The 26,525-nt window shown below is 46.3% G+C and overlaps 1 protein-coding gene across 2 annotated transcripts; it reads left to right on the top strand.

Annotated features, from left to right (window-relative positions):
• Window positions 1-4,750: 4,750 nt before the first annotated feature.
• CD2 (CD2 molecule) lies at window positions 4,751-18,388 on the top strand. Of its 2 annotated transcripts, XM_065675663.1 has the most exons (7): window positions 4,752-4,944; window positions 5,390-5,479; window positions 6,515-6,621; window positions 9,446-9,742; window positions 11,993-12,235; window positions 14,435-14,554; window positions 16,518-18,388. In XM_065675663.1, the coding sequence occupies exons 3-7, from the start codon at window positions 6,561-6,563 to the stop codon at window positions 16,724-16,726; spliced, it is 930 nt and encodes a 309-aa protein (XP_065531735.1). In that variant the 5' UTR covers window positions 4,752-4,944; window positions 5,390-5,479; window positions 6,515-6,560; the 3' UTR covers window positions 16,727-18,388. The 2 variants fall into 2 exon arrangements, with proteins under 2 accessions (XP_065531736.1, XP_065531735.1); XM_065675664.1 differs by lacking the exon at window positions 5,390-5,479 and having other exon boundaries at window positions 4,751-5,305.
• Window positions 18,389-26,525: the final 8,137 nt, after the last annotated feature.

The raw sequence follows: 26,525 nt of genomic DNA, 5'->3' as shown, positions 1-26,525 counted from the left end.
GAAAAGCCACAACTTGTGTCCACTCCCCCTGTGCTCGGATGCATTACATAGACCATCCCTTGCCTGCCTTACTGAGCTCTTAAACCCTAGAAATACTCAGAAGCACAATGACACAGCACATCAGCCATTACGCTTCCTGGCTGACAAGAGGAGCCGCGGGCTGTAAATGTTTAGAAACATGGGCAGCTTTGTGCCTGTATTTTCCCCTGCTGTGCAAAGGCCCACTCTTTGCTAACACTTAGCCCTCTGCTGTAGCCACCCAGCATTTCCTGTGCATGTGAGCAGCAGAGCCCAGCATGGCTGGGATGGAGTGAGCCTGTCCTGCTGCCCTGTTGTCCCTGCACACCAATGAGCTTCCCACGTGGGTCTGCTGCTGCTTGTCAGCCCTCATGTGTGGCTGGGTCAAACTGATGAGAAGTGTGTGTGCCTGGTCTGGCCAGACCAGGGTCTGGTACTGGTGTGCCATGTGCGCTTGCTCAGGCCTGCCAGGCAGAGCAGGGTGTCCTGCCACACCAACTGGCCAAAACCTCACTGTCTTACCATGGAAAGGGTCTCAGCTCCTGTTTTCTGCCCCACATTCTGTCTTCACAGCTTGCTAGATGTGCTGTTGTATTGAAATAGCCATATGTAATAACAGACAGACATCAGAGCAGTCAAAACAAGTTCATAGGGAACAGGAAACTTGTGCGACCAGGGAAGAAGCAAGGGAAACTGAGCTGCCAAGTTGGGGTCCACACTTAGCAGCAAAAGGGCTTGTATGCTGCACTGGACCTCATGGCCCCAGGTGTACCTGGTGCAAGGAACATCTGTATAAGTTATGTGAAAGACACCAGGATGCTTTTTCTTGATTCAGTGTGCAGCAGCAAGTCTGAGCTTACAGGTCACTCAGGTGTTTATGATAAGTTTACCTCCTAATTTCCTGGTGATAGGGGCCAAACCTCCTTGTGTATATGTATCTGTATATGTACAGTGCCACATAATGGGCTTTTGTTTGCTGTCATGGATCCACTATCTAATAAATAAATTACAGTCACAGATGACAGCAATTTGGGGATCCACAGTGACACTTCAGAGAGGCTTATCCAAGCTCTTCTAGGAGAAAGGACATTCTATGGCTGCCTACATGCATTCCAGGGCTGCACTGGTAGGAAAAATCCCTACAGTGACTTTGCAGGGTATTAAGAGAGTTGTGCTTATGGCTTGGAGTTGAAGTTAAGACCTTCCTTTGTGTGTGGGAACTGTATAAAGGCCATTCAGGGCCCTTCCTAGGAATAAATGCTTTTAATACTAAAATGTATTACCCAGTTGTTTGTACTCAGTCTCTCGAATCAGTTCTCATCCTCCCACCTACTCATTTTGGACTGTCCCTCACTCCTCTCTGGTGTTATAATAGTATAATAGGTATAACATTGTACAAGACCTGGGTTATTTCTGCACTTTTTAAGCTGATGATTTCTGGAGAGTGTCAGATCTTGACCAAAACATTTCTTAGATGGTAGTAACAAGTTGTCTTTCCTGGATAAATTTCAAAGAGAAGCTGTTATCTTCCTTGAGTAGCTAGTCCATCCCCTCTCTGGTGATGAAGGGCCATATGGTCATATTGTAGCTAATACACGTCTCTGTGTGTTGATCACTGCTAAAACTAGAAGAGGCTGTTCTGTTCATCTGTCTGACTTCGTGTGTAAGACAGATTAATTGCATCATGCCAGCAAACTTTTGCTTGGACTGCAGCATGTTATGCAGTAGTAGTAATGTCACTGAAATTACTAGAATAAGATGCTGAAAGTTACATTCCAGATCTAGGATCATTATAGATGATGGAAATCAACGTCAGATAAGCAAGACTGAAATGCACCATCTACAGGAATAACTGACTGATGGGATGCTGACAGCTGCTGTAGGCTCAGTCATTTTGAACCACATATTGTCAGACTGTTCTGTCTAGGGAGGTTACATTCCTTCAGACCATACTGAAACCTTAAAGCGGGTGCTTTTTCATGAGGTTTGGCTGTTGACTCATGGTTACAGGTGGAAAAGAAGAAAACAAGTCTGAGAGAGAGAACACCTGGGGCTGATGATACGTTGCTATAGACATCACAGAATAATTTCTCTTTGAATTGTCATCTGAGGGCTGTTCTGCACTAATCACGGTTTGTAAGCTTCCATTTACCATTTTTAGAGAAGGATAAAAAAGCTTCTGCAGCAGCCATTGCATTATTGACAGGGTGTCTCACTATTTTTGGAATATTTCCACGGCATATAGGCAAAGCAGTGCTTTCAGTTTACATGTATCAAGCTCCAAGCCGCCGAGTCAGCATCTCCACTAAACCCTTGGTCAAAGCTTTCTTTTTGAGTTCTTAGTTTCCATATAGTGCTTCATTCAAGCTGGATTTCTTCCTTTCTTGGCTTTGCATAAGACAGAAGTGAAGAGGAGGTGGTATGTGGCCTTCATCAGCCAAATGGCTGAAACTGTGTGGAAGCCAGCAGTTCCTTGGCATTTCACAGTGTAAGGGCAACTCCCACTGCCAGAGCTGGCTTTGCTTCTTCCCCACTCCAGCCACTGCCCACATTCCCCATGTCCTCCAAAAAGCTACAGTAGAGGGGAAGGGAATGTGCCATCACAAAACCTGCAGTTACCATCCAGGGCAGCCCAGATGGAGCCCAGGCCAGGGTGCAGACCCAGGAGAGCTCCCATGAATAAGGTTATCATTAGCCAAAGTTTCCTCTGCACATGGTACTGCACATCTGGTGTTCCAGTCAATATCACATTTTCTCTTCTCCTCACAAACTGAGCCTGTTATTGTGAGAAGTTGAGAGGTACGAATTTGCAGTGCTCTTGTCATTTTTCATGGTAAGGGTCCCGGTGTGGTGGTGGGTGCAGGGTGTCTGACTTTTCCCAGGGAAGAATATTGCATGCAAATACCACTTAATACAACCTAAGCTTCAAACCAGAGGAGATGGTGCAAGTTAGCAGGTGGACTACAAACCCACCCTGGCTTATTGCACCCTGACTTTCCCGAGAACATGCTAAGAGTACTTGTACTCTTCCTTCATAAGAGTACAAGTACACTTCTACTTTAGTAGATCTAATAAAATTATATGTCTTTTTTAAAATTTATTTATTTTAATAAGCCTCAGGCATGAATGTTTATTGGCTCATCATTAAGTTGAAGACTTAGAGGTGGGAACATCTATATATTGTCTCTTGAGATGTTGCCTTCAGGTGTGTGGGAGTCTGCCACCTTTACATGTAAATGTAAGTATGATACTTACATTCCCTGTGAGGAAACATCTCAGTGTAACACAGTGAACGGAAGAGTAAATGAGAGCAAGCAACAAAAGCAAATGCATATGACTACAGTACTTTGTGGCTTTTGCAGTGGAAACAATACCACAGAGATAGCAATGACTGCAAAGACATAGCCCACTGTCACAGCTGCACTTCACTCCTCTGCTCTGCTGTCTGTCATAAGATGGAGATGTCTAGCAGTGTGATGGGCCAAGCATCCTTAGCCTAAAAGAAAGAGCCTTAAGCATCACAGGCCTAATTGAAGACAGGTCCAGCACCACCATACTGGGAGACATTTACTTTTCTAATGGTGCCTTATTTTTCTACCTGGCTTGCATTTAGCCCAGAAGTGTTACTTCCTGTGTAGCGGGTATGAGAGAGAGTGTCTTCAGCAAGCAGGAGAGCGTGAGGGCATAGTTATCCGCAGGCCTGGCAGATCTCACCTCATCCTGCCCATCTGGGGGTTGGTGTTTGGGCTGTGGCAAGACACAGCTACCAGCAATAGCTCTTGCTATACCCTTGGGGGGCACTGCCAGTCATTGTGGGGCTGCCTTACCAGTGTTCTCTGCTGTAGCTGTTTTCATATGTGTCCCATGCCACACTGTCTAAGGTACATGCTGGCCTTCAGAGCTCCTCTGCGGCAGTAGCCCAAAGCTGCTGTGCTTCCCAGAGGTACCTTCAGATACCCTCTCCTTAATGTCTTACTTGTAGGAAACTGGAGACTTCCAGTGCTTCCTCCCAGTAACATGCAGAAAATCCCTTCCTTCTGAACTGGGGGTAGCCAAGACTGCAAAACAACATTGTCTTGCTCATCAAGAGAGGGAGAGTAAAGCTGCAAGGTTATTGCCATTTCTCCACTTCTCATCTGGCAGCAAGGCTGAGGTTAGAGACAGGGGTTACTTTCTCCTTGTCCAGCTGGGTGTGATGGTGCAGGACTTTTCTGATGCTGGCTGAGAAAGGGACCACTTGGTGGGATGGACCATGCACACACCAGGATCTCATGGGGAATCCTTGCTACAGGGGGGCTGTGTGCCTCTGCTGGATCAGCTGTGCTTTTGTTACACAAAATCTATAAGCAAATTGATTTTGTGCACACACTCCAAGTACTCAAATAAAAAGGCCTGGGGTGATGTTTGTGATGAACAGTGGACAGGGGACATCAACTACAGTGTCCTCACCACCTCTCTCGAGGGCCTCTTCACTGTTCACAGCAAACTCATTTTTGAACAGAGTTTTTGTGTCCTTTAGGAGTGGTTTCTTTTCCTGTCTGCCTGTTGGTCTAAGAGGAAAAATGGATGCCATGCTTGATGTGCTGTATAACTGGTCAGCAGCAGCATAGGGGCTTCCAGTCTGAGTCATTTTAGCTGTGCTTTTACAAATGCGTGGGCATCTCTGCATGGCAGGTTTGATTAACTGGAAGTAGTGGCCTTACTAATACAGGGCATCCTTGTAAACCTTGTTCTGGTGCTATCAATCTTTGACTCTCTTTCCCCTTCCCACACATACATGTCTTTCCATTTGAACTTCATTTGTACCAATCCCCATTTCTGCCTGCAGCTCTGCAGCATCCAGCAAGCAGGACAGCAGCGTGTGTATGGAGCAGGATGATAGTCCCTGCCCCTGTGTGTCGGCAATCTGACAAACACAGTACAGAGGTATGCTTGAAGCAGGAGGTGGTTTTGAGGTATTTTGCCTTGAGAAATAACCAAGACAAGGATGAGCAGAGTGTGGGGTGTGGTTTCAGTGTGTCAGGGGCCTCCCCCTCCTCTCTGCTTCATGGACCCAGCAGGAGAAATTGGGGTTGCTGCCTTTGCCCAAAGCTCTGTAGGTGCTGAGGCTGCGGCTGGAAGCTGATGTGTCCAAGTGCGCAGACCTTGCATGTCGTTGCCAGTGTAGCTGGGGAAAGAGGTCCCCAAAACCCCTTGGGGATGGCACTGCTGGCACAGTGTGCCTGGCTGGAGAGATGCCTGGGCACAGTAGCCTCTGCCCTCAGCTTGCTCTTCTCCACAAAGTGAGGTTGGACACAGAAATGTTATCTATCTTGCTGCTGCTGCTTCCTCTCTCCTTTTGTGTGTGCCTCTCTTGTGTGTTCTTTGTAAGGAAACAATAACGAAAAGAAGGAAGAAAAGCTAGATTTTCCTGTGCTGTGCAGAGGAACCAATACTGTGACCACAGGATGTTTCACCTCAGGTAACTTTTTCTCCTTTTGTGCCTAAAGGTGTAGTTTTTACCAGTGTTAGTACCAGTTAAAAGATGATAAAGCCAGAGAAGGGGAGGTGTCTTAACAGATCTTATAACTTCAAGGAAGAATAATGACATGAACAAATGAAAAAGGTTCATCTAATATTGCACATCTCCTGTGACACAGCTCTTTTTTTTTCTGTTGTCTTTCTTGATCTGCATCAGCGACAAAATGTTGGAAGATTTCAGTGGCCACTGTAGCAGAGGGATTGTGCTGGGATGATATGATTCCAAACCCTCGCCACTGCATCTGTTTTGATATTGGAATCAGGAATAAAGATTTTACAAGCTTCTCACCGTGTTTTTAGAGCTAACTCCCATGCCTCCTCCCAGCTTCTTTTATCAACATCTTTCCCACACCAACCAGCTTCAGGGCTGGTTTCTGCCCAGACACAAGGCAGTGTTTTCATCCCCTGATTTCTCAGCTTGCTCAAACTGTGTCTGCAGGGCACCTTTGTGTGGCACCAGCCAGCCTTTCATAGATCAGACATTGATGTGAAGCTGATCCTGATGGTTTCCAAGGGAAGTGTATCTCCTTTCTACACACTGTCCAACAGCCACTGGCTACCTGCTCCCCACTGGGAGTCCTAGGCTTGCTGTTCCCTTGCTGCTGCTCAGGCTGTGTGGGAGCAGAAAGATTCCCTTCTCCCCTACCACAAAAACTAATCGATCCCACTAGGATGGATGTAGGCGCTGGAGTTGAACTCTTTGGGTGAACACTGAAGAGGATGAGGGCCTCCAGCTGGGTAGATGGGTTTCAGGGGTGTTCAGGGGCATTTTAGTGTGTATTTTCCTTGCCACTGCATGTTGTCTGCATCCTGATAAAATGCTGCGTTGAGAGGTGCTTCTGCCAGTGGTTTTTGTGCCTGTGCTAGAAATGAGAAGTGCTGGGGTGAGAGCGGGAGGAGGGGAGGAGGGCATGAGGGCTGTGCCGACACATCCCACCACTGCCTGCTCACAGCAGAAAATCCTTCCACCTTCCAGGAGCTGTCATTAGACAAGGGGACATTGGATTTTTTCTGACCTGAAAATGAACTTTAGGAGGATTTTCCTAATCAAGAGCCTGCTGCTTTTGTTTCCGAGTGTAAAATGTGAGTTTTTCGTACCTTTTTTGGTTTTTTTGCATTTTCAGGCTAGCATTGTTAAACTTGCATTTTAAACCATTTAAAATGGTGGGATGTTAGTGATAAGAAAACAGTTCCACTTTCCCAGTAAGTGAAGACCTTTGGATTATTATTTGATTTAATTTTCAGCTGGGGGAGGGCAGGATCTGAGTTTCCTATTGCAGTTATAATAATAAGCTCTAAACAGTTTTGGTTTTAAGTTAATGAGTCTTAATTTGACACATGTATAACGAGAAATGTCATCATGTAGTTTTCTCTCTGCCCTCGAGGTAGCTTGTATTACATTAGAGAGCCAGTTCACTGTGCATTATCACATGTAATTTCCTTTTCTTATCAAACATTAGTGAATCTTTTGAAAGTGCAAATTATATTCTTCCATAAATATTAACAGAAAGTGATATATCTCAGTGTCTTCAGTGGAGTTGAAGAAGTCTAAGATGTGAAAACAGCAAGCAAATACGTACATCTTTTATATTTTGCATATTATTGCTCTCATTTTTAAAAGTATTCATCTAAAAACTTAATTAAGGTGTTAACTCATAGATTAGAGAAATATAGAGGAGATGGGGAGAATACAGTCATACACATACATTGTTTTTCCCCGTTCATTCCGCTACAGATTGCATGTATGGCTGTTTAATGCTCTTTTCCTTCAGAACAAAATTAATAGTTAAATATTTTTGTTTGTTTGGTATGGCATACATGAAACATCTTCCCCAGCAGAAATTATGATTATTTCCTTGAATGGAAAACTCTTTTCAAAGACTTCTTTAATTCTCTAAAGTTACTACGGGAGCTTTTCATTTTAACTCTGTTCTTGTGACTGCAAGTGACCTGACAGTTGGGTCTTTCTGCCCCTTGGAGCACATTTCAGTTGGTATTAGCAGAAATGCTGTTACTTTAGCTAAAGGGATTTCTAGTCTCATACGTGTAGAATAATCAGCTTTCTATTAGCAAGACTATGGAGATCAGATAAATGTGCAGAGATACGTCCAGGTGGTCTATCCATAGAGATGCCATTAGATGATCCTTGAAAACTTTTTCTGTACTTCCAGAAAGAATAAATGATAGTATCTGTTATTCAAAGAAGTCCTATTACTAGCTCTAAATACCAGTGCATAACTGAGCAGAAAGAAGTATCATAATTCATATATTTGGGCGTAATCTGCAGTGACATCTGTGTGGATGATAGCTGCTTCCAAGGCTGGTTGATAGCTTTATTTCAGAACCTTTCATTAGATGCTTTAAATATGTTGTAAGAAATGCCATAGTGAAATAACAGCCCCTCTTTAGATTGGGGGTCAATTGCTGGAAGCACTTCAGTATTAATGTTCTTGTTGCAGAGGTGCACTGTTTCAGTTCTTTGATTATCTGTAGTATTGTTGATTTCATGAAATGGCAACTGGGTTTTAGTTTCCTCTCTGTGACATAGTTTAGCATTGTCCTAGATACCAGGAATGAAGGACTGTAACAAAAATATCCATAACCATAGTTTCTCTATGTGGGGAAAAAAGTGCTTAAAATATATAAAATTAGAGCAGAATCAGGTCTATCTGGGGATATGAAGGGAAATCCCCTCGTGCAGACTGGCTTTATCCTGTAAATTGAAGAGGAATGAATATAAGAAAATGACAAATGAAATAAGCCATGGCTCTGAGAGCCCATTTGGTTGTCGGTGAGTTTATTGGACCCGACACTTGTGAACACTCCTTTACGTCCTCCTGCAATGGAGGCATAGAGACAGTTCCTTGAAGTGCCCTCCCAGCAAACTTTGTACTCCAAAAGAACTGGCTCACTGGAGATGGGCCTTGCAAAGGCTGAGAAGGAGCCTGGAAGGGAGAGGGCAGGCCGCCCAGGTACAGCTCCAAGAGTACATCATCTCCATGGGTAGTAACATGATGTTTGGCAGCCTTGGCTTTCCTGAGTATGCCCTTCAGCAGCCACATGCCAGGTGCTGCCCAATAGCACTTTTGGGAAGCACCTACTCTTACCTGTGCTGAGGAAGGGACCTGTCATCAAAGGACATCTGCAAAGAGAAAAGATATATTTGGCCTTTACTTCTCTCCTAATGTCTCCAGTGCCTGATCAGTTCATAGGATATGGGTAGCTGTCTGTTTCTACATGCCTTACTTGCCACATTGTGATCCTGTGCTAGAAAAATCAAGTGGATATATTCCACTGGAGCAGGGTGTCCATGATAGGTGAGGCGGGGGCACTGCAACCTGGCAGCACTGTGTTTGCCTCTGGTTCTGTGCCTTATACTCACTCATTGCTTGACAAGGGCTATGATTATTATTATTTATTACCATCACTGTCATTGCTGAACTGATCTTAATGTCCATGGCTACTACTAGTTTGTGTTCTTGCTGTCCACAGTAATGTTTGCAGTGATGGGTGCTCTGAGTACCAGCCTGTGCCACATGCAAATGACCTTATTTTCAGGAAGAGTTAAGGTTGGGGTTAAGTTCATGGGCAGCCATTAATTTCATCATCCAAAATCATTCCAGATAAGTTGGCCAGAGTATGAAGCCAGCTTGTGAAAGCTGGACTCAGCTTCCTTGGCTATCAATTAAATTGTGCGCTGACATTTATCTAATGAATGATCAAGAGGTGCTTTAGACCAGGGGAAGAAGACAGCATCAGTAATGAAAAGAGGCTGAGGCAACTCGAGGTGTGTGTATGTGGGCTGGGTAGCAAATGAAGACGTTTTGGGTCATCACTGTGGCTGCTGAGCACTAGAGTGAATGCTGCTGGAGACACATTGACAGGCTGGTTGTGCTTCCCTTTACAGGCTCTGTCACCAACTGGTTTTATGTGGCAGTGAATGAGTCGGCTCTTCTCAGTATCACTGCTGCTGGGAGCGTATATGATGCAACATGGATGAAAGACAGAAAAAGGTTGCTTCAGATAAAAGACAGGAAAGTTAAGTACTATGTGAACAAGGAGCAGTGCAGGTGCAAGATATTCCTAAATGGGACTCTGCAGATAGAGCAAGCAGTGAAAGAGGACAGTGGAAATTACACGGTGACTGTTTACGAGCAGGATGGAAAATGGAAGGCAGAAGAACATACAATGTTCATCGTTCAGGGTGAGTTTTTGCTCTTCCCATGCAATTCTTATCATAGCTGAATAAGACTTTGTATTTCCTCTCTCTCCTACAGCCTTTCTTGTTCATTGTCACCCTTTCTGCTTTTTTGGTGGGGAGGAGACTTCTGTGAGATGCACCTCCTTCCTCCTGCCACTGACAGACGTCTGGATCTCTTCCTCCTTTCCTTGCTTCTGTTGATGCACTCTGGTCCCCTGCTTCTTTCTGGCTCCCCTCCTTGTTGGCCACCGTGTTTTCACACTTGCCCAAGCAAGCAACCATGAGCACATCAGGGTGAGTATGGACAACCCCACTACAGCATCTCAGGCAGTGCCTCAATGGGGCCTGAGCTGGGATATCACCATGCACGTGGGGCTGTGCTCCCAGCAGCACCTGCTTCCAGAAACCTCTTGTGGGAGCACAGCAAGCACTTCTGGTGTTATTTGGTGGGTACTGAGCTATGACTTTTGGTGTCCAGTCAGTGCTCCAGGTAGGTGAGCACCTTGTACTGCATCCGCCAGTTCCTGAGAAGAGCTCAGGAGCCCAGGAAGCACTAAATGCCTGTATTTATGCAATGCAATCCCACTGAACTTTTGCTCTAACATAAAAAATAGCCAGCAATCACTTCCTCTGACAAACAGCACAATAGTTGAATTTTCAGAGACAGAAGACTTCTGTACTCTATCCTTGCACAACATAACACCACAAATATAAAGATTGCTGTGTTTGAAGGACACTTAAGCACCTGCCTGGGGATTTCAGACATGTGGGTTCCAAGCATGAAGGCATCCTCAAATCCCATGCTGTATCTTGTCCTGAGTGATAGAATGGTAGCAGTCCAAGGCTTTTAGATTGAACGAGAAAGGCAGGATGGCTATTCTGCTCTCTTATGGATGCTGTCACCTTTCCAGACCTCTAAACTGTGGGGCATCATGGTTGGTTTTTTTTTCCCAGAAATGGAATGATTTTGCTCTTCCTTCTTCAGCCAGGGTGCACACCTCTGCCAACCTCTAGAGTTTGTGGGCACCAGCTGGCACTCTGGAAGTGTTGCCTTGATAAGGCAACAATGACATCTGGAATAGTTTTAGTAGGTTTTCTGCAGTGCGAAGCTCTGTGGCTAATGGACTGCAGAGCAGCGAGGGTGTCTCACTGCTTTGGGAATTACTATTGCAAATGGCCTGCAGATTCAGGAAGTCATCAGGGCCTCATGATATTTACTCGTGCTTTAAGCCACTGAGCTGTCATTGGGGTGTCCTGGGTTCAATTTCAGGTTAAGGTTCCAACCCAGGTATGTGCTGCGTCATTTCATCATTTTCATCTGCTGTGCAGCAGAGAGGTTTCCTTACCTCCAACATACAGCTTTAGAAGTAAAGTCCTTTAGTAACTGTTAGGTGCTAGAGCCATTTTTCTGTCAGATTATACTTTGATACAAACCTAATAGACCTTATTGGGTTTAAAATGTTTGATCTCAATAACTTATATTGCCTGTAACTAGAGATGACCCTGGCATGGATTTGTTTACCTGGTCTAAAAGGTAGAAATTAACTTTTTTCCCATTTGATATCCCTGCCAGTTTGCTTTTCTGCCTCTTTCAGTGCCACCAGTGACAGAGAATCTGGAACCAAAATGTAGTTAGCTGTTTGTGGGATATAAAAAGAGACAGAAATCAGTTATTTCTGTCATAGCCTTATTGAGAACTAAGAAGTGTCTCTCTTTTGTGTTTTCTATTCTGTTTAGATGGGTTTTCATGTTGTTGCTGTTGTGCTAGTTGGGTGCTGTTGGTAGTACATAACCATCATAAGCAGTTTTTAGTCCTGCCTTAGAAGAAGTCTCTGCTGATGGCCGCAGCCAGATTAGAACCAACTTCATTTGCATCAAAACATTGGGGTGTTGGAGGGGGCTGTGGCTCTGAGTCCCTCCAGTCCACTGCCTCCCCTGAAAACACAACTTCCTCACTTCCTCCCCTCTCTGCCTTGCTGGCTGTGGGCCACGCTCAGCCTGAAAGTAGTCCAGCCATGGTGGCACAGCTCTGCTTTGCCAGGCTAAAATATGTAGGCTAATATACTGTATTTTCTTTATTATGGTCATGTTACTTCTCTAGTAGAGGTCTAATTTGCTCTATATTCTTCTCTGGTCTCATTAGCTGGTGTTACTTGCTGCTTATTGGGTGCTAATACTCTGTTCTGCTTAATAATGGAGGTTTTCAAAAGGAGAACCATCTCAGATGTGCCTGTGCCTTCTCTTCTTTTACAGGGCCTGTCCCTCAGCCAATCCTCAGTGCTGAATGCATGAACAAAACTATAGTTGTCAAGTGTGAAGTGAAGCAGAAGACTAAAGATGAAACATTTATAATAGAACTGACTCAAGATAAAAGCAAAAAGATACAAAAGAATGCAACAAGTTTGGAATTGCACACGAGGCATTCTGGGACATTCAGATGTGTTGTTAAGAACCAAGTCAGCAAAAAAATGGTTGAAAAAGTAACTAAGTGCTCAGGTAAAAACTCTGGTTTTGGCAGAATCTGCTAAAGTAGACTCACAAAGCATGTTCTAGTTTTGTGTATCTGTAGGACTTGTCCAGGTGTCACGAGCATCGATGGTTCCAGGTACCCAGTAGTGCAAGTCTAACACTGCTGCACTTACTGGCAGCTGATGCTGCTGTGGTAGCAGTGATGTGAGTCATGCTTCCTGCTTGGCATTCCCCGGCCCTGTTGCATTTCCACCTTCTCCACCCTGTTGCTGCCAACCTCACTGCTACCCTTATGGCATCCCTGCTTTAACAACAGAAAGCCCAAGCTGGGGACAGTGGGATGTGAGGTGGGCCATGCTCCTTCTCCTGTGGCTAGTGGTGTTTTTCCCCACCCTCTGAGAGGCCTGGAGGTCACTGGAAGAGGGATAGAGGTTTTTCTGGAGTCAAGAGTCCTGTGGATGGCAGAGTGCACTGCAATGCTGTCTTCCACTAGAGGTGGTCTTCTGGGTAAACTAGTCCAAACATGTTGTCTTAATGAGGAAATGCTGTCTAATGCTGGCCATCCCAGGGCACAAGACAGTCAAGCATGGGCCTGCCTGCATTGCTAGTATAGCTGGACATAACCATCAGCTAAATACTTCATTTCACTTCTCCTTACCCTTGAGAAATGCTCTTCCTTCACAGGGTGAGTTGGGTGGAAGAGCTTGTTTTTTCTCACATCATTAACAGAGAAATAAAAGGTTTGCCACACTGATCTTCAAAATACAAATATAGCATTTCTAAGACACACACACACACACAAAAAAGCCCACAGGAAAACCTGTAGCACTACCCTTCCTACTCAAACAAAACCCCCTCAAACCTTTCTGTGTGGTGGCAGGATTCTGCCAGCTCCATAGCAGATTACAAATCCCTTAGCCTGCAACTAAACCTCTTTCCACCCCTGCTGCCCTTCATGAACTTCTGGTCTTGCATTCGGGGCCTATCACCTTGAATTTTGACCTTTAACAGGCAAGGCATATTTCAGATGGGCTTCAGCTGAGCTGACTGCATTTAAGCATGAACTATGTGTGAATCTGCCAGGGCTCAACTTAAAAGTCAGCTGGGAGAAACAGGCACGGAAATGGCAAAATGCACTTCTGTGTAACACTGGCAGCTAAAAAAGGTGAAAACAACCACATTAGTGAGGATCCTTGCCTTTTTTTTTTCCACTGGGGCAGCCCAGGCTGATAGTGGCCTTTATACTGTAGACATAGAATCATAGATTCATTGAATGGTTTGGGTTGGAAAGGACCTTCAAGATCATCCGGTTCCAATCTCCCTGCCATGGGTGGGGATGCCTCACCGTAGATCATGTTGCCCAAGATTCTGTCCAACCTGGGCTTGAGCACTGCCAGGGCTGGAGCATTCACAGCTTCCTTGGGCAACCTGTTTCAGTGTCTGACCACCCTCATAGGAAAGAACTTCTTCCTTGAACCATTTGTTCCATCACTCTCTGCCCTCCATATGCATGCCCAGTGAATGTTAAGAGTGGTATCTGTGATGTTGTCCTCTTTGGAACTTTGTCCCCTAAGGAAAATGCACTTCTGCTGGGTTCACTACACAGCACACGTGCTTGAGCATGAACACTGGATGACAGAAGGACAGCCCAAGCAGGAAATGGTGGAGGAAGGCCAGCATCCAGCAAACATCACTGGTGACAATAAGGAATTGTCATATAAATTTTTGCTCGCTGGGAAAACTGAACTCTCATTTTGAGACTGGGATACTTGGTTATGTTCTTTTCACTATTTTTAAAATTTGCCTACAGCCAAGAATTGAAGAGGATGTAGCAAAGTACCCTGAAGAGCGCTAGTCTCAGTGTTTCCAGCTCAGTGGGAAGTACTTTGAAAGTCTAGTTTTGTTAGATGCTGTGCACTGCCTGCATGCTCATTGTCCCTAGAAGTATCCATTGCTAGCAGGAACAGGGCGTTTGTGGTAATTTAAATCACATGAGCAGGCTCACATGAATGGTTTCAGTTTTCTGCAGAACTTAGATCCATCAGGGAGCAATCAAAATTTTCCACAATGAGGACCAGCAACTTTATGCTGTCTACAGAGAAAAGGCAAAGGATGGGCTCTCTCACTGGGGCTGCCTTTACAGTTGTCAGAAGAAAATGGAGAATTCTAGGCAGATGTGCAAGTTATTTCTTTCTCTCTAACATCCTCTTTCATTCTCTTAACTAGGCCAGCTGGACCTTTATCTCATCTTAAGCATAGCAGGAGCTGCAGTCTTCTTTGTCATCTTCATGATTTTACTTATTTATTGTATCAGGAGGAAGAAAGCAGAAAGGCTGGAAGATGATGGTAAGTGTTTAAGAGGCTTCATGTTGCTAAACAGCCACCTAAAATCTTAGAGCTTCATGCTGACAGTGAGCCCTGTGGGCAGGAGTATGCTCTCTACTTTGGTATGAGCAACAACAGGGTTTTGGCATATGGTGAATCTCAGCAGATCCACTGGCATTGCCAGTCTTGTTTTCTGATACACTGCTTTGAACAAAAGACTTCTTGTCAAGCCCTTTTTTTTTCAGTCGTGGTGAAAGAATTGCTCCTCTAAAGCTTGGCTAAGGCCACCAGTCATGAGCATCTGTGGGGCTAAAATATACAGCTAGGTATCCCATCAGCAGATTTTTGACAAATTTATATGGTGCAAAATTAGGATCCTTGAAATCATTAGTCACTTTTGGAAATACTGTAGACAGTGAAAAGGGGCAAGAAGAGCTCAGCTTTTCTGTGGATTTTCCTAGGCATCTCACAGAACTTGTTCTCCCTAGAGAACAATGTCCTTGGAGGCCTGTCAACACTGGAGGCCCCACCTGGGGCACTTTAAAGAGTTGAAGTTTTCAGGATGGGCAGGCATTTCAAATGTTGCCCAAAATTCATGGCTTCTTAAGACCATGGGAAATACTCTGCCAGTGTTCTCTGAGAGTGGGCTCTTGGTCTTATCAGAGAGGTTGCCTTGAATTTACAACCTGGGCACTGCTGCTAGTTTTGGTGGACAGAAGACACCAAGCTGCCACAAAAGAATTGTTGTCTGGCCCACTTCTAGGTTGGGAAGCTAAAGCAGGAGGGAGGTTGCCCTGGCAGGGCTTGTTCAAAGGCTTGTTTCCCAGTCCTGCCCCCACACTGTGTATCAGGCTTCCTGTGTGGTCTCAAACAGCTACTCTCTGTGTGAGTCAGTTCATGAGTTACAAAATGGGAGTAAAAGCTCCTTTGTACACCACAACAGGCATCTCTGTCAAGATGCCTGAAAGAAACCTCAGCTGCTGTCTCAAAGGTGCCCATGGCCAGGCTGACAAGCAGGGTGAGCATGACCAGTCCTGTGGCTGAGGGGAGTGCAACCTCACTACAACTGAGTGTGGGTAACTTGCCATTACCCTCCTGCTTTCCCCAAAGTTATGACGATGAAGAATAGGCAAGAGCTTTCCCCATTCACTGGGAGAGCTCACCACATTGCAACCACAGGATGTCATCTCAGAAGTCTTGCCATAGCTCATGAGCACAATGATGGTGTGAGCATAGCCATCAGAGTGTTACTCTGCGTTATAGCTGTTCTTATTTGAGTGAGACACGTTACTTCCTCAGCTGTGCATTGATAGCATACCCTCAGTTCCTGGGTCTGGATTCAGCAAGAATGAAGAAAAAGAGAAGTCTGGGAAAATATGAACGAATACAAGAAAGTGACTAGCCTCTTTGAAACAGTTTTGTGTGTTCTTAAGGCCATTTCAGTGTCCCAAGTGACTCAACCCCTAAACTAAGCTGACTGATGTTACAGAAATGATGAGGCAGTGATGAAGAGTCAGCTGGCATGAATTTACTTTTGCACATGGGGTAATCAGTGCTGTCAAAATGGGCCTCTGGCTTCCAGCACTGATACTGGCAGGGCAGAGTGCTTTGATACTGATTGATTACTGTGACTGCATCTCACTTTGTTTTCAGTGTCCTGTTTCCAACACAGTTCAGAGCAGCTCAGGCTGGGGCTGTCCACTGGTGACTGGTGGTTCCCCCAGCACAGAGAGGGGAGAGCTGCCCCAAATGCCCCCAGGTACCTTGACCTCAGTCAGGCAGCCAAAAAAAGCTTTTGGGTTTGCCTGGGATGTGCAGGCAGAGGTGATTTTGGTTGTTGACTGGAGTAGCAGGAACACCTGAGAGTGACAGCAGTCTTAGGTAAGACCAACATTGGCTTTTTCTTGCTTGGGCCCAGTACTTTTTGCTCTGTCCCACTTCTGCTCAGGCTGTGCCTGACTGCGGGGTGCTCGTGTCGTTGCAGGAGTGGAGCACTTGACGCAGGCGCGCCCCATGGACAGTGAGATGATGGTGAGGGAGCTCCGGCAGCCGCCGTGTAATCCCACCCCGAGGCAGCAGCGTGTGCAGCGGCGGCCACTGTCGCAGCCCGAGATACAGCAGCGAGCACTGCCCCCACGGCCCCGGCCCCGCACTCAGCAGCGGACGCCAAACCACCCCACAGAGAGACCTTGAACGTCTGCCCCAGGAGGAACGGTGGTCTCTGCTCCACGGCGCATTAGGAAAAGAAAGCTTCCAACAGTCAGGAATCCTTCCCTCCCTCCTAGCCTTGCATAATGCTCAGCTATGAAATGGCAGCTTTTGTTGCAGAAAATTAGAGAGAGCATCAAATGGAGATGAAGAGACCCAGTGGAGGAGATTCAAGGTGATGGGCATTCATCCCTGTAGCCATTTTTCTTTGAAGTGTCTCTCCATGGTAGGGTACGGAGCATTGAGCCTTGAAGCCTGTGTCTTTCTGTGGTTCACTTGTTTTTACCGCACCTTGTCTTCGTGCCTCTTGGATGGATTATACCAAGAAGCTAAAGCCCTACTGAGACAATATGGGCCTAAGGATCTTACTAGGTTTTGTGATGTATCTTTTGTTTCTCCTGCCACACATTAGGACAGCTCCACGGCTTCAGGATCAAATGCGTGACTGCCTGGGTTAAAAAATAATTGTATGTAATTGAATGCTTGTCTGAAGCTGATCGAATTGGTATCATCAAACACAGAGAAGATACTGAAGGGAGATGTGAGAGCTTTGAAGAACATCTGTGTGTGGAAAAATGCAAGTGAGAAAGGAGTAAACTTTTCACTTTCTCTACCATGGCTTAAATTGCAGGGAGGGTTAAGTCAGATGTGTTTTTTTGTTTGGTTTGGGTTTTTTTTTGTTCCAGATGAAGCACTGAAATAGATTTCTTGGAGAGGACTTCCAGCCCTGGGGGTTTCAAACAGCAGATTAAGCATTCTCATCCTGCTGAGGCCTGGGGAACATGCTGCATGGCCTCTTCAAGGAATATTTCAGCTCAATTTTCTGTGACTCCTTACTAACAAATAAAATAAAACTTTATTCTCAGGATAGGTCTGTTTGGCTATCCAGACATTTATTTTGTCATAGAAGAAGACTGGTAATCATTAGCTTATAAAACAAGTGTTACAGACTTCCAAGCAGTCTGATCACTAGTGTCATTATCTGAATTGTAATGGCTTTCCATTGTAGGGCCTCCTGCTGACGGTGAGGGACCATGACCCTTTGCTGGTAAGCACCTCATATATAACAAGGTGATGATAGAGAACTGCTGAGAGATCTCCCTCCCAAAGAAAGAAAGAGGTTGGACTGCAGTAACTGCACCTGCATCACGCTACATATGCTGGACAAACACTACTTGCTCTTTTGGTCCCTTGGAGATGTTCACAGCTGTCTCTTTGGGACAGCTAAGAAGACAAGAGAGCAATGTCTGAATGGATACACAGGCCTATCTGGTGTAAGGGGAAGCACAAGTGGAGAAGGAGGGAGCTGCAAGAGCCACAGAGCATAAGACATCTGCCCAGCATGTTGCATTAGGCAGAACACGTAGTACTTCTTTTAGGTTTGACTATCCTATACGTATCAGGGGAGAGAAAACAGCCATCCCTTGTTTCTTCCCAGGAATGTGACTATTTTTATCTTCTGGCACAAGGGCAGAGAAGTAACTTATCAGGGACAAGGTCTCTGCCTCCGCCAGAGCTCGGTCACTTTGCTTGAATTCCCGTGTCAGACACAGCCTTGGGAGCATCACCTTGGCTTTCTGCAGCTTGTTTTAGGGCTTTTGCTATTGAAAGTTGCATCTAATAAACACTTCATGGTTTATTCTGTAACATACGCTATATCCCTGTAGAGAATTAATAAAGATAAGAGTAGGTGGAAAGGATCTCAGTTCACCCCTGTGCTAGTACTTCAGTATCTGGATCTCACTTTGGTACGAAGGAGGCAAGAAAAACATGTTGGTCCCTTAGCCATGGAAACAGGGATGCAGGAGATTTCACACTGATGCCCAGGTGATGGGCTCAGGCTGGCACAGGTGAGCACAGCTACTGTGCACGCCTGCCTGCTGTGGCAGCATGCTCTGATTGTCCTATATGGCCAGAGCTTTATCACAGCCCTCTTCTGAGCAAGCAGATGAGCTGGGAATTCTCTGTGGTTACATGGTTACAGAGAACCGGTCCTTCCTGGGAGAGAGGGGAGAGTTACTGGGACCTGAGGAGGAGGATGGGCTCCTCCTGTGATGCCCTGACACTGTTTAGTGTTCTCTGTGCCCCGGGCTTAACAGAGTTGCTGAAATGCTTTGGAGATGCTCCTTCCCCATGGCTGAGGATTCGTGAGCTTCTGTCAACCCTCTGAGAGACCCTTCTGGGCTTCCCACCAGCCTGGGGCTGGTGCTGGTGAGTGACACTTGGTGCAGCTCCTTGCAGCAGAGCATCAGTGCCTGCATGAGGTGGTGCCAGGGTGACTCCAGCCCAGCAGAGAAGTGTGCTCACTCTTCTGGCAAGGAACTGCAGCCTGAAGCTAAGGATGAGCCCAGGATAGCAACAGGAAGCAATAATCTTTCATACTGTTGGTCACAAAGTGGGTCCAAACCTGTGGACTGGGCTTGAGACCACCATGTGAACTGAGGGAAACCTCTGTTGTCTCAGGTATGTGACGGCTGAACACACCCAAAAGCTGTCCTCAGATCCCCTTCCTGGGGAGCAGGGCTGCCAGCAGGCACCCTGATTTCAGGGCAGGGCAGAGGCCACAACAGTGGGCGTGAGTGAAGTGTGGAGGTACATGTTTTAATACTGCCCTCCAACTGGCTGCCATAACCATGGGCTGAGAGAAACACTCTCAGCCTCAGCCAACTCAGTGAGGTCTCCTCTGAGGTACTAGTCTCTTTTCAGCTTGATGTTTCTCTTTTATGTACCAAGAGGCTCAAAGCTAAGTAAAGAGAGATTAATTTAGCCCTGTTGTGTAGGTTTGCACCAAAACACAGTCCTCCATCAGGCAAACAAGCAAATACTAAGAGCACAGAGTACCCTGCAGAATGGGAGTCTTATCAGAACAATGCTTATTTTTGATTGACACCTGTTTTTTGATAGTCACCATTATTTTTGCAATGTCTCATGTTTGTTCATGATGCACTGCCATGGATGATACTTGTACAGTCCCCAGTTCTACTTGGTGCCTGCCTGAAAAGTCATCAATTCTTCTGAATGTGTGTCATGGAGCATTCAAATCTCAGGGGTTTATGCTGTAGAGGATGTTTTAGTTCTGAAAAACAAGCTGACAGCGTGACCTAAGAAATAAGAGGAAGTGATGGGCTCTAGTGATACTCATTGCAACCTTTCTTGGTTCTTCTTTCATAGACGCATCTATCAGTGAGTCACACAAAGTGAAGTGTTTTTCCTCATTCTTCTTAAAGTGGATGAGATGGCAGGGCTGACATGCTGAGCTATGCTCTGTAAGGATGCTGCCTTGTCCTCTCTGACTGGGGAGATGTAGTTGATGTTGCCTGGGTGCTAGCAGGGCTCAGTTTCGCTTTGTGATGTTCTGCAGAGCCAGCACTGAGAGAATGGGAGGAAAGTGCAGTCTAGTGATCCAAGCAGGTCTGTAGTCATGCTGTGGTCCTGCAGCACCCACCAGTTGTGCACACAAAAGAGCAATGGTTGGTTGTATATGAGATACAAATCTTGTATCTCAGTCTTAATCCATATGACATCAGCAGCATTTGCTGCCCAAACTTGGCTTTTCTAGTAGAAGAGACCTGCTTGTATGTCAGCCAGGTCTTCGGCAGTCCAGGGGAGGTTCTCTCACTCCTGGCACAGACGGTGCTGGAGTCAGACAGATCATGTAATTTCTAAAATAAAACTCTGAGCCTGTAAAAGGACAAGTAGGAAACGTTGGCTAGTTCAAATGTCTTTATTGGGGTGCTTGACAGAATGATGATATGGGGAAAAGACACAGGTTTCATCCTTATTCTGCAAAAAAATTTCAGGCTCTGATAAGGAAATAAACCCCATCTGGAACTGTGTTGCCTCCCAGCTCCCTTCTCCATTCTGACAGACCTCAAGACATCATCACCTCAAGTTTTCCTCCTTGGCAAAGGGAGCTGCTCTCTCCCCAAGAACAGCAGGGACCCAAGTGAATGAGCCTTCCCAAAGCCTGCGGCAGAGCACCATGACATGGCTGCTGCTCCCCTTGACCTTCTGCTGCACAGAGGAGCAGGCGCATGAGGAGCTACCTCATGTCAGGATCAATATGGGCATCTGCCAGCTACTGCCCAGGGCTTCCTAGCTGGGGTTTGGGGTAGAGGAGGAGGGCAGGTACTAGCTGAGCTGGCCAGCAGATAGGTCAGGCTCTGTGCATGTAGCACACTGGACAACAGGACAGCTACAATGTGATGGGCAGGCACAGAAACAGCTGCCTAAGACGAGCTGGACAACCAAGAATCAGGATTTGAGTTGTGTATTTTATGTTCACAGTCCTGGGATGTGGCTTCTCTTTCTTGGAAAGCATTCATCTGAGCTGCAATTTACCCTTTGGGCAGGGGTCATGCATTGGATGCCTTGCTGGGCCTCCTGCTTCTCCCTCTTTTTCAATCCCAGGACCAGCTGCCTTGTTCTCACCTCCTGTGACACTTCCCCAGGCCGCACTGCTACAGCATTAACTTCTATTCTAGCTTTCCTTCCTGTGAAATGCTCACTCTGGCTGGCTTATTTTTCTTCTTTGACTGACACCTCAGCACTCCACCTATACACACGTCAGCTTCAGGGCAGTATGGCTGCCAGGGTGCCCCTCTGGCTTCAGAGCACAGTTTCTCTTCATCGTGCCTGCCCTGGGAAGACTCACTTGAGGTTGCTTTGCTGCTGTAAGCAGTCTGGCATGATCCCTGTCTCCGAAAGGATGGAAGAGGGATGCACCTCTTTGCTGTCTCCTGCCATGGAAAGTGGACAGCTGATGGTGAGTCCCCTTTCTCCAGGTCTTGCTGGGCATTGAGACCCATCTGCTCAGAGCCTGGTGCCAGCAGGCCCTGCTCTCCCCCTCCTTGGCACGTGCATCGCTGCTGTAAGTTGCTGGTTCAATCAGAGTGCATGTGGAGGGAAGAAATGGGCAAAGACTAGAGCAGAGAAATAACTAAGGTGTTTGGCTCTGCCTGCCTGGCTGTCAGCAGCACTGATCTCAACATGGTTCTGATGCCTTGTGTGCCTTTGTTTTGGGTGATATTGTCAGACAGTTTCTGCCTTTGGCGCCTCTGAAATGTAGTTTTTGAGATAACAGGAAGAGATAACCCCACAACAGAGGTGCTGTCTGTGCAGTCATTGTTACTGGTTGCATTTCCCATGCACTTTCTCTGCCTACATAACAATAGCAGGCAAGCATTTTGAGTTGCTGCCTGGCCTCCCATACAAATACCTGCTTTCATTTTCAACCCTCTCGGGTGGCATGGGGCAGGTGAGTGAGCATGGGGCAAAGGGAGAGGGGTGTGAGTAGAGATATGCATGGCACAGGCACTGCTGGCAACCGGAGGGAACAGTTCTGAAACAAAACTGTCTGCAAGTATCCCAGAAATGCAGTCCTGTGCTTACAGTTCCCTGGCTGAACAGCAGTGAAATGGGGACAGGCAATAAGGCTGGTGCATTAGGGCAGCTAATGCTTGAAGAGACTCATGCTGAAGTGTGAAGCCTGCTGGGACAGTCTGGGACTGCTGCTGTTAGCAGCCAGAGTCAGACCAACACCTCTTCCTCTGATAAGAGTGCCCTGGGTTCATCAGTCATTTTTCTCCTTAGCAGCTGGTGCAGTGCTGTGGTTTTGACTTTCAGCCTGGGAACAGCGCTGATAACACCGATGTTTTTAGTTGCTGCTCAATAATGTTTACTTTGACCAAGGACTTTCTGAGCCTCATGCTCTGCCAGGGAGGAGGGGAAGCTGGGAGGAAGCAGAGACAGGACACCTGACCCAAACTATACAAAGGGGTATTCCATACCACAGCACGTCATGTCCGCTATATAAACTGGGGGCAGTTACCTGGAAGGCCCAGATCACTGCTCGTTCAGACTGGGTATTGGTTGGCTGGTGGTGAGTGGTTGTATTCTCTTCCCTTGTTATTTCCCTTATCATTATTATTATTGGTGGTAGCAGTAGTGGTTTGTGTTATACCTTAGTTACTGGACTGCTCTTATCTCAACCCATGGGAGTTACATTCTACAAAGCCTGCTTTGGTGCTTTCTCCATTTGGCTGGGTGCCCCAGAGCTTCCTGTGTTTGCTGTGAGCTTCACTGAAGGGTTTTGCTAGGCAGAAACTCACTAAGCTCCCTGCTCTGTGCCAGGGGGCTGTGGGCTTGCCCTGCTTTGCTCTTACTCCTGACCTCTCATCTCACACTGATGGTGTGTCCTGTCCCTCAGTGGCTCGCCCTGCCCTGAGCACTAGGCAGATGGTGAAACCTGGGAGGGTGGTCTGTAGGCTTGGGATGCTCCTGCAATGCTCCTGGATGTATTCCTGCTGGGAACAGGGTCCTGAATTCCCCTTTTTGTCTGAGAAGGGACAATTTGTAGGTATTGGTTTGTGCTGGCATCAATGTTTTATCCCATTTCTGCTTTCCTGGAGATTTTACAGCTTTTAAACACACCACCTGAGGCAGCTGTGTTTCTGGGAATGGCTGTACAACACTGGACTGTATGAATGGCTGCACAAACAACAGGCTGCACAGCACTAGGATGACTGCAAGGCCTGAGTGCTGCTGGCACACAGGTCACTGTAGTAGCCAAAACTTCAGTTTTTGTCTGCTTCAGTGTGATTTCAGCAGCCAGAGCCAGTGCAAGTGAATGGCAGAATGAGGATGTGGCTCCTATTACAGGGGAAGTGCCTTTATCTCAGGCCCAAAACTCAGCCAGCAAAACCCCCAACACCCTTGTGCTGAGCTTACAATTTCTATAGACTCTGTTTCTCTTTTTAGCCATTTAAAAAAGGGACCAGCTTAGCTAGAAGCTAGCCACTGCAGAAGAGGAACCAAGTGACATAATTTTCTTTTTAAAAAGCATTGACAGGAAAGAAATGTCTGCACAGCAAGTGGCTTGTAGGAGCCTTTAGCCCCTGTAGGGGAAGCTAAATCCTGAGTGTTGGAGGAGTTGCTGGGAGTCCAAGGTGTACCAAAGGAAGGTCCGTTTAATAAGGGAAAAAGGGTGAAAATAAATGTCCTCACCCTATTTATGTATCGGACATCTTACTTTGCCTAGGAATTCAGGCCACACATGGACCACATTCAGGCCACATAGTTTTCTACTGCTGAGAACAACAAATATGTTCCAAATATTGCTGCCAAAGTACTCCCCCTTATCAAGCTTTCTTGCAGCTCTTCCTTGGCATCCCTGTACCACAGGGAGAGCTTTCCTGGGGTGTGTCCTAGGGAAAAGAGTTTGTATATGTATGTCTCTGAATATCAAATGTTGCCTGTTGATGCTGAGAACATCACATCAAGAAAACTGGGTCAGCTTTAGGAAAACCACCAAAATGCAGCTCTGAAGAGCCACAGATGGTGGCAGGGTTGGATGGGTTGTCAACAAGAGAGGAGAGGCATTTTAAGAAGGCAACTGTAGAAGCAGCTGTGAATCTTCTTTCTCTCAGAGCATCTGTGCTAGAGAAGAACATATGCGACAGAGCACCCGAAGCAAATGCAAGCATGATGTCTTATCTAGAGATGAAAAACTGCACCACTACTGGAGGGCACCAAAGCAGCTGTCTCAACAAATGTACACATACATTAAACAATGAGAACTGTTGGTCCTCTCCCTCTCCTGTATTTTGAAGGACATGTGCTTCTGAAGCCCCAGTGAGAAACAGCACAGAGGAATGGTTTACAGGCCTAGGTTGATCAGAAGTTCTGCTTCTTCAAGGTATAAAAAAGAAGATGCTAAATCCTTTTGAAAAAAAATCCTGCTGCAGGAAGGTGGGATGGAAGAAGTGATACAGACGATACTTCTCCATGGGACTGGTGAGGATTAGCCCAGCAGTGCTCTGCACCTTCTCTCAGCTCCAAGTGTTGTGCAGTTGTCTGATACAAGTAGACGGTCTCATGGGGCAGTTGCATCTTGGAGTCTGGATTTTCAGGCAGGAACCCAGGCCATGGATCTTTGCCATGGGTCTCTTGGTAGCTTTGGCAAGCTGGACATGTAGTTACCACCACTTCAGTTAGGTATAACCCAGAGTGAGCCAGGATGGAAGCCCTACTTGAACCGTGCCACTGAAAACATTCCCTGGGGGAAGCTGTGTGCATGAAGCATGGGAATTTTGTGCTATGCCTGTTTTAGACCCTAAACTGTCTCTTTCCAGTGGTCCTGGGTTAAAGTTTCTACCTTGAGTGATGAATAGCATAGCTGAAGGAGACACAAAGCTAGACCCATGTTCAAGGGTCAACTAGCCCACTGCTGCTCAGGGAACTAGTGGCTGCTTGGTCTCACTGGAGGAGAAGAGGAATTTTTGTGCTGGCCATACAACGGCCAAAACGCTTTAGGAATGCTGTATGTAAGCACAGCACCTGTAAGTCAGCTTCTGGAACACACCTTTAGGCAGGGAAGGCAATTTACAGCACAGAACTACCAACAACTCTTGTGCAAATCCCTGTCCTGCAGGATTTGGCCTGAGAGCTTTGTTCAGGCTGCTCTATCAGGACAAGAAGTGGAAGCAGCAAGTGCCCGTCTGCAGCAGCCAGCTTGGTGCTGGTGGGAGAGTGAGGTGTGCAAGAACATGTTGGTGCTGTCATCTAGTGGGACAACACCAGCACAACCCAGCCATGGCTCTGTGCCCTTCCTCCCATGCCTTTTACTCCTCTCTTGTGCTAATTTACATCCCAACTAATAGCCTTGGGAGTATTTGGGAGCCATAAGGCTTTCTCCTACAACAGGCAGCAGAAAAGTTGTTACTGTCACAAGCTTCATGAGCTAATCCAAACTCGTGAACTCAGTGGTCCCAACACGTACCTCTCCCCAGTAGAGTGTATTTTGTGCCTGTAAGAAAGATTAGCCCAATGCAGAAATAGAATAATGACCTATTTAATTTAGATCATGTTATGCACCCAAGAATTGTCAAGGCTAGAGATTTTTCTTAAACACTTGATTTCTGTTATTTGTATTCCAAACACAACATCAGTCACTAGTTTCTGTTTGTGATCTCCACTACAATCAAGTTCAAGTTTTGGTTCCTCTTCCAGCTGCTCAGACATGTTCTGTCACTTATACGGCACGTGGCAAACATCCCCATGGTACACTGAGATGACTTGTCTTCTGGAAGACAAAAAGCAGAAGCAGCTTTGAAGGCTCAGAATCTGGGATGTGCTCAAGGCTGAGAGGCAATGGAAGGGCAGAGGTGGGAGTAGGGCCTTGCAGCTCATTTTATGTCTTTCCCAGCCTCTAATGGCTTTGTCTTGTAAATGCCTCCTCTTTCCTCACACACCAGAAAGAGTGCTGGAAAATCTGATGATGCTAATTCTGGCAGAGGAACTGGAATGCAAACCACAGCCCGGGCAGGGGGCAACAGGGAACTGAAAGCAGCCTCTCAAATCAGACACACTGGCATGGTTTTGTTTTAGAGATGCCAGGATTTTTCACTATGTTTTAAATAGAACTGTAGAACAGTTGGAAGGGACCTCAGAGATCATGTGGTCCAACCCTTCACAGTAAAGGGAACCTAGGTGAGATTATCTGGCACCCTGTCCAGCTGTGTCATGCAGACCTCCAGAGATGGGGACTCCACCACATCCCTGGGGAGGTTGTGCCAGTTGTTCTCACAGTAAAAAAATTATATCAAGTTGAAGCCCCTCCCAGTACAATTTGTAACCACTGCCCTTTGTCTCATTCATGGGTCCCCTTACGGTTTAGATCAAAATCCTTCATATTTCCACCCCTGAAATGCTTCTCTTCATGTGTGATGGAGGGCGATCTTGGCTGGCGTCCTGAAGGAAATATAATTATGAAAGTATGTGTCTC

The sequence above is a fragment of the Lathamus discolor genome, chromosome 4 (assembly GCF_037157495.1).
Source record: "Lathamus discolor isolate bLatDis1 chromosome 4, bLatDis1.hap1, whole genome shotgun sequence".
In the NCBI taxonomy this organism is placed as follows: domain Eukaryota; kingdom Metazoa; phylum Chordata; class Aves; order Psittaciformes; family Psittacidae; genus Lathamus; species Lathamus discolor.
Note: the sequence above shows the minus strand (reverse complement) of the source record. Positions and strands in the feature narration are given on the sequence as shown.